Source organism: Myotis brandtii, unplaced genomic scaffold (genome assembly GCF_000412655.1).
Source record: "Myotis brandtii unplaced genomic scaffold, ASM41265v1 scaffold33, whole genome shotgun sequence".
In the NCBI taxonomy this organism is placed as follows: domain Eukaryota; kingdom Metazoa; phylum Chordata; class Mammalia; order Chiroptera; family Vespertilionidae; genus Myotis; species Myotis brandtii.
This window is the reverse complement of record NW_005362713.1, coordinates 2,028,125-2,039,007: the sequence shown is the minus strand read 5'-3', so window position 1 is coordinate 2,039,007 and position 10,883 is coordinate 2,028,125. Positions and strand designations below refer to the sequence as shown.

General features: G+C 41.5%; 1 protein-coding gene across 6 annotated transcripts in view; it reads left to right on the top strand.

The window, feature by feature from the left end:
• Positions 1 to 10,597, top strand: part of WAPL (WAPL cohesin release factor) — a 109,134-nt gene extending 98,537 nt beyond the window's left edge. For 4 of the 6 annotated variants that reach the window (XM_014543635.1, XM_014543633.1, XM_014543632.1 and 1 more), the window contains 3 exons: positions 1,998 to 2,086; positions 7,639 to 7,734; positions 8,296 to 8,877. In XM_014543635.1, the coding sequence (XP_014399121.1) occupies positions 1,998 to 2,086; positions 7,639 to 7,734; positions 8,296 to 8,361 (251 nt within the window). In that variant the 3' untranslated portion in view covers positions 8,362 to 8,877. Of the gene's footprint in view, positions 1 to 1,997; positions 2,087 to 7,638; positions 7,735 to 8,295 lie in introns of all 6 variants that reach the window. The other 2 variants (XM_014543630.1, XM_014543631.1) reach the window with 1 other exon arrangement.
• Positions 10,598 to 10,883: the final 286 nt, after the last annotated feature.

The following is a 10,883-nucleotide window of genomic DNA, read 5'->3' as shown; positions in this document are numbered from 1 at the left end:
CTTCTCCCATGCCTCTACATTTACCTTTCCGGCACCTTTCCTTCCTCAGAAAAGCATGGACATACTTCTTGTATAAAACATTCCATCTGACTGGGAGTAACCTTGACTCCTCTGCTAGCAAGCATATGTGTTAAAAGATCAATACGGAGTCTTTTTTCTTTAGACTCAGTATGGCACATCTTCTTAATCTAAAGATCAATACAGAGTCTTCTTTCTTCTAGACTCAGTATGGCACATCTTCTCAATCTAAGTTCTGTACTATCCACCTTCTTACCCTACTTATCCTCTACAGGGGGGTCTGCAGCACCCTGGTGGAGGCCTATCCATCCCGAGTGTGGGGGTTCTCAATGCGGGGGGGGCTTACCTAGGGGAATCCTGTTCCAGGGGTTCCCAAAGGTGTGGACGGAGTCGGCGAAGACTATCCACCCTCTTCCTACGGTGGAGTCCTATCCATCCCGAGTGTGGGGGGGCTTACCTAAGGGGGTACTTGTTCGGGCGCCATTTGATGGGGTCCAACCCCAGCAGGTCCAGGGGTACCCAAAGATGTGGATGGAGTTGGCGAAGAAGGAATGACACGGAGAGAGCGTTCAGTTGATCAGCATAGCGAGGTTCTCTCCAGGTTCTCCAGCCAAGTTCTATCCAGGATCTCCAGCCAGGTTCTGTCTATCTAGTTGTCAGTTGATGGACAGTTGGGTTTGTGTCTATCTTTGGTTGTTACAAATAATGCTGCTACGAACATTCATGTACAAGTTTTTGTGTGAACATATATATTTTCAATTTTTTTGGGTATGTACCCAAGTGTGGAATTGCTAGATTATTTGTTAATTCTATGTTTAACATTTTAAGGAACTGCCAAATTGTTTTCCAAAGTGGCTGCACCATTTTAATTTCCTACCAGCAGCATGTAAGGGTTTCAGTTTCTTAGAGTTATGTGTCTCTTATTTTAGCAATTCGAGTGGGAGTGAAGGTGTATGTCACTTGATTTGCACTTCCCTAGTTAAGAAATGGTATTGAGCACCTTTTCACATGCTTAATGGTTATTTACATATCTTTGGGGAAATATCTATCCAAATGCCCGTGTTCTTTTGGTTTTTTTGTTTTTAAATACATTTTTATTGATTTCAGAGAGGAAGGGAGAGGGAAGGAGAGAGAAACATCAATGATGAGAGAGAATCATTAATTGGCTGCCTCCTGCATGCGTCATTGTCATCGTCCCCCCCCCCTCCCCCCCCCCACTGGGGATTGAGCCTGCAACTCAGACATGTGCCCTTGACCGGAAAACCTGGGACTTTTCAGTCCACAGGCCGATGCTCTATCCACTGAGCCAAACCGGCTAGGGCCAAATGCCCATGTTTTAAATCAGTTTGTCTTTTTGCTGCACACATTCTTTATTTATTCTGGATACCTGACCCTGATCACAGGTATATGATTTGCAGATATATTCTGAGGGTTGTCTTTTCACTTTCTTGATGATATATGGTAACTTGAAATACAAAAGTACCTATTTTTTTTATTTTATCATTTGTGGTTTTAGTGTTGAAGAAACCATTTCCTAACCTAATGTCACAAAGATTTAGTCTGTGGTTTTTGTTTGTTTGAGTTTAATCCTTACCTGAGGATATGTTTTTAATTGATTTTTTGGGAGAGAGAGACATCTGTTGGTTGCCTCCTGTATGCACCCTGTCCGAGGATGGAATCCTCAACCTGGGTATGTGCCCTAACCAGGAATCAAACCTGTGACCTTTCAGTGTATTGGACGACACTGCAACCACTGACCCATATTGGTCAGGACTAGTCTGTTTTCTTTTAAGAGTTTTATGGTTTTAGCTCTTATATTATCTTCCATTTGAGTTACTATTTTTTGTTAATTGTGGATATCCCATTTTTCTAGCATCATTTATCAATGTTTAATAGTTTTGAAGAAAAGATAACAGAGTTGTTGGATTCGTCGGGTTTTATTTTTTGATATACTGTTACAGTGTTTTGTTTATTCTTAGCCCTTCAGCATGCTGGCAAACACATGGAGGATTGCATTGTGGCCTCGTACACAGCACTGCTTCTTGGTTGTCTCTGCCAGGAGAGTCCCGTAAGTAAGAGCTCACTGTTTTATGTGTATTGAAAAGATTCCATTGTGGCAGCTTCATACCATTATTTAATTAACTTATATATTACTCTATTTTCCCCCCTCATGTTAAAACTTCCTGTATATGTGGTGAACTTTTAAAAAATGTTATTTTGCAATTATATTGTACCCGGGGCCCAATGCACGGATTTGTGCACCGATGGGGTCTCGCAATCCAGGACCCCCTCAGGGGATGTCGGATAGCCAGTTTTGGCCTGATTCCTGCAGGCCCGATCCAGACAGGAGGGAGCCCGATCCTGTGCATTGAGCGTCTGTCCCCTGGTGGTCAGTGCACGTCATAGCGACTGCTCGACTGGTCGTTCAGTTGCTTAGGCTTTTATATATATAGATTGGTTCAGGTGCACAGCATGGTTAGATGATCATATACTTGACTCAGTGTTCTAATATTTCCAGTGGCCAGCTGCCACTGTACAGAGTTATTCAGTATTATTGACTGTATTCCCTCTTCTATACTTTATTTTTTATTTTTGGTTAATCCTCATGTGAGGATATTTTTCCTTTTTTTGAGAGAGAGAGAGTAGAAGGGAGGGGGAGAGACAGAAGGAGAAACATCTATGTGAGAGAGACACATTGATTGGTTGCCTCCTACATGCAACCTGACTGGGGTCGGGGATACGTGCCCTTGACCGGAATTGAACCTGGGACGCTTCAGTCACAGGCCGATGAGGCTTTATCCACTGATCCAAACTGGCTAGGGCCCTATTCTGTACTTTACATTCCTGTGTCTATTTTGAATATTTGATAAATTTTTAAAGGTAGATTCCAAGTAATAGTACATTGGGTTTAATGAGAACATTCTTGACTAGTGGATGGTGAATCGATTCACATAACTGGTTGAAGTAAAAGAGAGCGTAATATAAAACCCGTGTTTAGCTGGCTCATGGTGGAAGAGCCTGGCCTCAGTGATACCAAGGACTTGGCTAATTTCTGTCTTTAGACTCTACTGTCCTCTGTATGTTGTCGTTCTTTTGCCAGCTCTCCTCATGGCCCTTTGCCGACTCTAGCTGTACCGAGCAGGTAAAGGTGGCCTCTTCCTGTATATTTCTTCTTTTAAGAGCAATGCTTTTTTCCCCTCTAGAACCCCTTCACACCCACTACACCAAGTAGACTTTCCCTCATCTTGGCCAATATTGGCCCACATGCTTTTGTTTGAACTACTCATTGGTCAGGTAAATGGGGCTACTATGTGAGATTTAGATCATTGTAATCTAACTATAAGAAGTATGAATGTCCAGACAGTTCTGTGCTGAGAGAGCACAGAAGTGGGTGGTTCTGGCCTTTGGGACAGTCTGCTTTTAGATGGGGGACACATGGAGGTTGTTGTTTTTTAAATATATTTTTATTGATTTCAGAGAGGAAGGGAAAGGGAGAGAGAGAGAAACATCAATGATGAGAGCGAATCTTTGATCAGCTGCCTCCTGCACGCCTCTTACTGGGGATGCCACAACCTGGGCATATGCCGTGACCAGGAATTGAACCATGACCTCCTGGTTCATAGGTTGATGCTCAGTCACTGAGCCACACCGGCCGGGCTGGGGTTTTTTTTGTTTTTTTTTTAAGGATAGGGACCAGCAGAAGAGCCCAATTTTCAAATGAAAGGGTGATCAGGAGCCAAGAAAGAGTGGAGGTCTGTGGTGTAGTGGAAAGGTTAGTGTCTCTTTTCTGAGACGGGAAGGTTAGACTGTCCGTGATCGTGTGAAGGGCTTAATTAGGAGAGGCATTCATGCTGTGGGTCTGTCCACCCACAGACACTTTGTCATCTTTGCTTTCGAGCTTTCTGTATTGCCTTCCATCCCCCACCCCCACCATGGCCATGTGTCTTAAGTCCTGTGTATTTTTCTGAATCTTTCTTGTTTGTCTCTCCATGTTTATATTGCAGTCCAGCTCTGATCTAAAGCACACTAGCCCATGCTGTCATTTGTGGCCCTTACTGGCACATCTGCTTTTAGGATCAAGAGCAAATGGCTCATCATGGCTCTGGAGACCCTGCCAGATCTTTATTCCCTTTCTGTGACTCTTCAGCTCAGCCCTTCCAACAAAGGGGAGGCGGATCTCAAAAAAGCAGGGGGACATACTATGTAAATTATAGGGTGTTCTATTAAACACCCTAGTTTTAGTCATGTTCTTTCTTAAATAATGGTTCTTGAAATTAACTTATTACCCTGTGTGGTTTATCTTGAAACATCTTTCCTATTTGTTTTCTCTCTCATCTCTAAAGAGTGTCTGCATTGTAGGGAATTTTATGAATTCATAGAGACAGATGTTGCCTAGGGGATCATTATGATTAACCGAAAAAGCTAGCTCAAATGTGAAGGAAATTGGTTGGCTGCCCCATGTGTAGGTGGGAGAGAGACAAGAAGGCAGGTAGTTGCAAATAGTAGATGCTGGTTTATGAAGGGCCTCATGCAGAGGAAGCCCAGGAGACTTGGTGTCCCTGTCCATTGCCCACCAAATATCCGGTGCACGCATTGGTCAGTCTCCTTGCTGCTCTCTGGACTCTCTCTGTTCCTGAAATCTTGCACACTGCCACCATAGCTAACTTCCTTAAGAGCATATTTGATCACATAACTCCTCTTACCAATCTTCCTTGGCTCACATCATGTAAGGAATGATGACTTTGTTTACTGCGGTAAGACCCCAGACTTCAAACTGCTTCTGCAGTTTCTCAGTCTGTCATACCCTTGGGTACTTTCTAAGTTTCCCAGAGAGGCCTTGCTGCTCACACCTTTCCTTTCTGTAACTGCTGCCTGGCTCTTCCCACTGCTGTACTGTCATGCCTCTGCCCTAGAAATGGGTTGGAGACATTTTTAAATCCAGCTTTACTGTAACCCCAACCCTTATGCTTTCAACTTCAGTATATTTTATAAATGTTTTGTAAAATCTCTTAAGTGCTTTAGCTTAGTGCTGGGGACCTATGGTGGCTTTTGGTGGGAGGTTCACAGAGAATACGGCAATTGATACGCATACCTTAGCATACAGCTGTTTTAGCAATGTTATTTTAGATCTTTTCTGAAACTGTTTTAGTGCCATTATTTTGCTGCTTAATAATTTCAAAAGTACCTGGACAGAAGAATTTTAAAAAAGGGAGAGGGGACTGGTGACACATTTCCTAAAAGAAAGTAACTGTAGTTCTCCTTCCTTGTCCCATCAACAAAACTCAAACCAGAAGCGCTCCTGCCCTGCAAACCCCCCCCCCCCGCATCCCCATCCTCAGGACAGCGTGTCTTTTTTGTGTGTTTTTGTTATAGGTGAACCATTTAAGAAGAGCGTTTCCTTTTGTTCTTTACGAACATCTAAAGCATTTCAAAGACATATTGAAATAGAACAGTTTTTTTCCCACAAATAAAATGTTTTATTTGTAGTCCTTAAAAGTCTGAATTTTAAACAGGTTCTTGGACTGGGGACTCAAATCCATCAGCTTGTTCACCTTTAGCACCTGTAGCTTTTCTAGAACTGAGACCTTCACCTTGAATCTCCATGAGTTGTCCCAGTTCAAAGGTGGGCTTCTTCAGCATTTGACTTTTCTAACAAAGACATCGTGGAGCGGATGAATAGCTTGGCAAGCCTTTTCCGTGTGTTTTCCAATGGGGCCTGGAATCAGTTTATTGACCACTTCTTTCAAGTCATTTGTCTGCATCTCTCGGGTCATGATTTCCATCACCTTCTGGGTTTGGTGGGCCTGCTGATGCTGAGCCTAAGAGGTCTTCTGAATCTGTAGGTTGCACTGTTTAGTAAAACCAACACAGAATAGACAAGCAAACAACCATCGGCATGTTGACTTCAACATGAGCTTCAATCATGGTCTGCCGTGTTTTTTTGACCATGGAGCCCATTTTGTCTTGGGTCAGATGCACGCCATGGAAGTTAGGCAGTTTTTGCCCAGAACATCTTCAGTAATTAGCTCGGATTTTCTAAATGCAACTTCGTCCTCCTGCAGATCAGCTAGGCTCCCTTCAAAACCACGGCCCTTCAGACATCAGATGCGGTTTTGGTTCCTTGAGTTCTCGTGACTAGTGTTTCCCAGTAGCTCTTACATTGAACAGAGCTGGTGCTTTCCGGTCACACTGGCCCGTCTTAGGGAGTAGATTGGGCACTTCCTTCTCGGCTCCTTTTTTTGCTGCCTTTCATGAGACGCTTGTTCATGCCAGCCACCATGGTGCTGCCCAGAGATCCAAAGATGAAAGACAACAGTTTGTAAAGCAGGTCGTACATGTTCCCTAACAGATTGGTTTATAAGTAATTGGACTCTCTCTTGCCAACAATAAAGGGAGGAAATGCCTTAATCTTCCCTGGCTTCTGACATGCTCCTTTGCATAGATTATGCTAGGTGCCTTTTTGGAAGATCTACTTAATTCTTAGCCTACATAATTAGTTGAATTCACCTGTGGAACATGAGGAATTTTTTTTTCTTTTTAATATATTATTATTGATTTCAGAGCGGAAGGGAGAGGGGGAGATAGATAGAAACATCAATGATGAGAGAAAATCATTGATTGGCTGCTTCCTGCATGCCCCACACTGGGGATCGATCCCACAACTCTGGCATGTGCCCTTGACCAGAATCAAACCTGGGACCCTTCAATCCACAGGCCGACGCTCTATCCACTGAGCCAAACCAGCTAGAGCGAGGAATTTTCTTTGATCTTTTTTTTTTTATTCCATAAGCAGCTCTGAGTACATTCTGAAGTGTAACATTGTTTTTTAATCTTTATTGTTAAAAGTATTACATATGTCCCCTCTGTCTCCCCATTGATCTCTTCTAGGCTGCCCCTGTCTCCCGCCCCAAGCCTTCACCACCCTATTTATTGTCGGTGTTCATGAAGTGTAACATTTTAAATCTGCACTCCTTCCTCCTCTCCTAACACTCTCCCCACCCCCCAACACACACACAAGCAAGCACAATCAACAGCACATTTAGTTGTTTTAAGCATTTTTCTGTGCAGTTACAAAAGTAAATATGCACACATAAAGTTCTTTTGTAGCCTTTGCCAGCTTTGCCTTTTTCCTTTCTTTCTGTGGATAGGATGGGATAGGGAATGGGAACACACACATGCAAGCACTGTTGAGCGAGGAAAGAGAGGAAATGGCATATTAACCAAGGAGTTCAGGGACCCTTGAACTGTAAAGGTTTGGAACACAATGTGCCCCATAACCATCAACACGGTACAAGGTGCAAGCTCGTGTTTTTGTTTGTTTGTTTGTTTGTTTGGTTTTTTTTTTCAAGCTCGTGTTTTCTACCACCTGACATACATACACACACACACACACACACACACACATATACTAGTATATATATGTTTTAATATGTTTTTACTGATTTCAGAGAGTGGGGGTGGGGGAGAGAGAAACATTGATGTGAGAGAGAAACTAATCGGTTGCCTCCATACGCACCTTGACTGGAATCGAACTGGCAATCTTACAGTGCATGGGATGATGCTCAACCAATTGAGCCACACTGACCAGGGCTGACCAGTATTTCTTTGATGTTTCCTCAGATCAATGTGACCACTGTGCGGGAGTATCTGCCTGAAGGGGACTTTTCAATAATGACAGAGATGCTCAAAAAATTCCTGAACTTTATGAATCTTACTGTAAGTAGCTTCCAGTGCAGCTTTTGTGGTTTTAAATATAAGTATATGATACATTAATGACAGTAGAACTAAAAATTCTATGGCCATAGTGAGTGGAAAGAAAACTGGATCTTCCTAATTATTATTTTTTAATGTTTTTATTGATTTAAGAGAGGGAGGAAAGGAGAGGGATAGAGAGAGAGAGACATCGATGAGATGAGAAAGATGGAGGGTCTGCCTCCTGCAGGCCCCCGACTGGGGTCAGGCCTGCATCCTGGGCGTGTGCCCTGACTGGAATCGAACCTTTTGGTATATGGGACAATGCTCCAACCAACTGGGCAACCCAACCAGGGCAAAAGGGATCTTCTTCTAATAAGTGTGCTCTATTGAAGATAATTGTTATAATGGCCAAATATATTGATAACTATATTATCAAAGCCATAATGTAGTCTCAGTGTGTTTTGATTCACAGTGTTCAGGTTAGTAAAGCTAAAGAATTTATGCTTTAATCTAATACTTCTCAAAATTTGTGAACTATTAACTATTGCTTCCTCTCTCCCCATCGCACCGCCCCCCCTTCAGTGTGCTGTTGGAACCACAGGCCAGAAGTCTATCTCTAGAGTGATTGAGTACTTGGAACATTGCTAGCTGCTTACCTCTGCTGCGGGTGCTCGGCCATGCTGGAGCTGGTCTTAGAGAAGTCATGAAAGACGTCCTTGAAGAATACCAAGAACATTCATCAGTATCATTCACGTTTGGATTTCTAAGGCCTCCTGATTTCTTCGTCATGCATTCTGCATTTGCTAAATGACAGTTACTACATCAATCTGCAACTATCAAAAATGAGGGAAAAGGTTCAGGCTGTTAATTCCATGCAGTATTTAAGTACACTTACTTTGGCAGAGTTGATACTCTCCCCTGTTCTCTTGCTTCACTCTGGGCAAGATTTAGGGGGAAATTTGTGCTGCTGTTAGTGCAACTGCTGTGTATGTTGAGCCACTGTTGTCATGCCAGCCAGGTGCAGAGGCAGCTTAGCTACTGAGGCATCGAATGTTCTGAGGACATTCTAGACAACAGCGTAGTTCCTTTTTCAGGCTCATTTGCTTTTGCTTTTTTTGTTGAATGATTCCAATCGTAAATAAAGCTTTTAATAATTTTGTGAAATTTTTCTTGTTGTTCCCTGAACTACTGTCTATATTTAAAATTAGATGGAATCCAAAGACACAAGGGATGAATAGCATACTTTTTATTCTTGATTTGATTTAGGTTGTCAAACTATTTTTCACTTTTCAGACCGTGACCATGTTCATTATGATACTATAGTGAGTCATAACTATAGACGCAAGAAAACAAGTTAACAGTTGAAGGGACTGTAATCTAAGATGATGCGCCCTGTTAAAGGCTGAAGCAAAAGTGACAACCCAGGGCAGTTTACGCTTCATGTTTGGGGAGGCTCCTGAAACATTAAGGTTTGAGGGAGGACTCTCTAGATATATTTTCTAATGCTCAGTACAGTAAATATAAGAAGCTAAAACACCAATGTGGAATTCATGTTTCCAGATAACGTGTATATTCTTCTATAGAGTGACAGGATCAAATGCATAAACGCAAAGCCTTAAATTGCTGGTGTAGAAAAGACCCTTTTTTCCATTTAGATTCTTACTTCACAGAGCAGTGTGTTGTTGGAAAACAGTCATGGAACACACAAAACACACATTTAATTTCACAACACTGCAAATTTTTCTTGTATTATTGTTCAGACCACCGGTTATACATTTTTTCTTTAATTGATCAGGCCTGAATACAGGCTTTCAGAGATCTATTTCATTCATATTTTTAAATACCTTTCAGGTAGTTATATCATGTTTCTTCATTGGATTTGTAAAACTTGAAGCCATAAAAATATTAGTTTGGTGTGTACTGGGGAAAATAGCTAAAAGTCTAATATTTACTCATTTAGACTTTGTTATTTCCTTGTATAAAGTGACAAATCGGGGCTCTTGTATCAGTGCCAGCTGTAATGTTTTTAATGCAGTGGCTGCCTTCTAATGTCTTCCTATTTTTGATAATGCAGATTGTTGGGAAATCTATAAGGAAGTAACTGGTTCCGGGCAAATTGTTTTCTCCCTCCTACCTCCCCCGACCCCACCCATCACCTTTGGAGAGCATAGTATGCCAGTGTAACTTGGGAAAGACAGGTTGTACTTGCCCTGAGTACAGAAGCTAGCTTAGCAAACTATTTTAAAGGCATATCAGGAAATGATACCCAGAAAATGGAATTAGATATATTTTGTTTAATTATTTTAAAATACATTGATATTTATTAATCATTGATTTAGGAAAAGGAACAGATTTTTGGTAAAAGCTGACTGGCAGGTGGTAAGAAATACAAAACATTGGGATGAGAACAATCAGGGCGAACTACATTTTTCTGTTACACTGGTAATCATTTGAGAATTGATTTACCTCGGTGTTTAACAGTTTTTTGTTTTGTTATTTAAATAATAACTAATTGTCAAGCACTGATAGATGCAGATTTTGGTGGGGGGTGGGGGAGACATCACCTCACCAGCTGCAGCGCATTTGTGTGTTTAACCCTCAGAGAACTCTGCATTTTAGGGTACTTGAGGCTGACTTACAAATTAAAGTTTTAAAGTAACCTTTTTTTCCATTGTAAATATCTCTGTAAATACTACCAGTTGGAAATTAGAACAGTAGAGTACTTTTCTGAATCCAATCTTATTTTATACAGTATTTCTCAGCTGTGATCTTTGGAGCAAAAGCCAACGGCAGGAAAAAAATAGTTTGTACCAGTTTCATGAAGTATGTCTTTGGGTTTTTTGTAAATAATTTTAACTCAAATAAAATTGCTACTTTCAATACACACGTTGTCTTTAACATAAATCTATTGAACTGTTTTGGAGGAAGAAGTCTCACGGACTTGATGTTGCTGCCTAATGTCTCACTTGAATTCCACATTTTCAACTTACACATAAAAATTGTACAACCAGTGTTTGCTAAGCATTATGTACTCCTCCCTGCTTTTAATAATACTCACCTGGATATAACGCTAACTCTCAGCAACTCGGCTGCATTTGGTACAGTCGTTTTCTGATTGTGTAGTTGGGTAGGTGTGCTTATTAAGTTGCTTTAGTCTTTTTGCCTCTGAA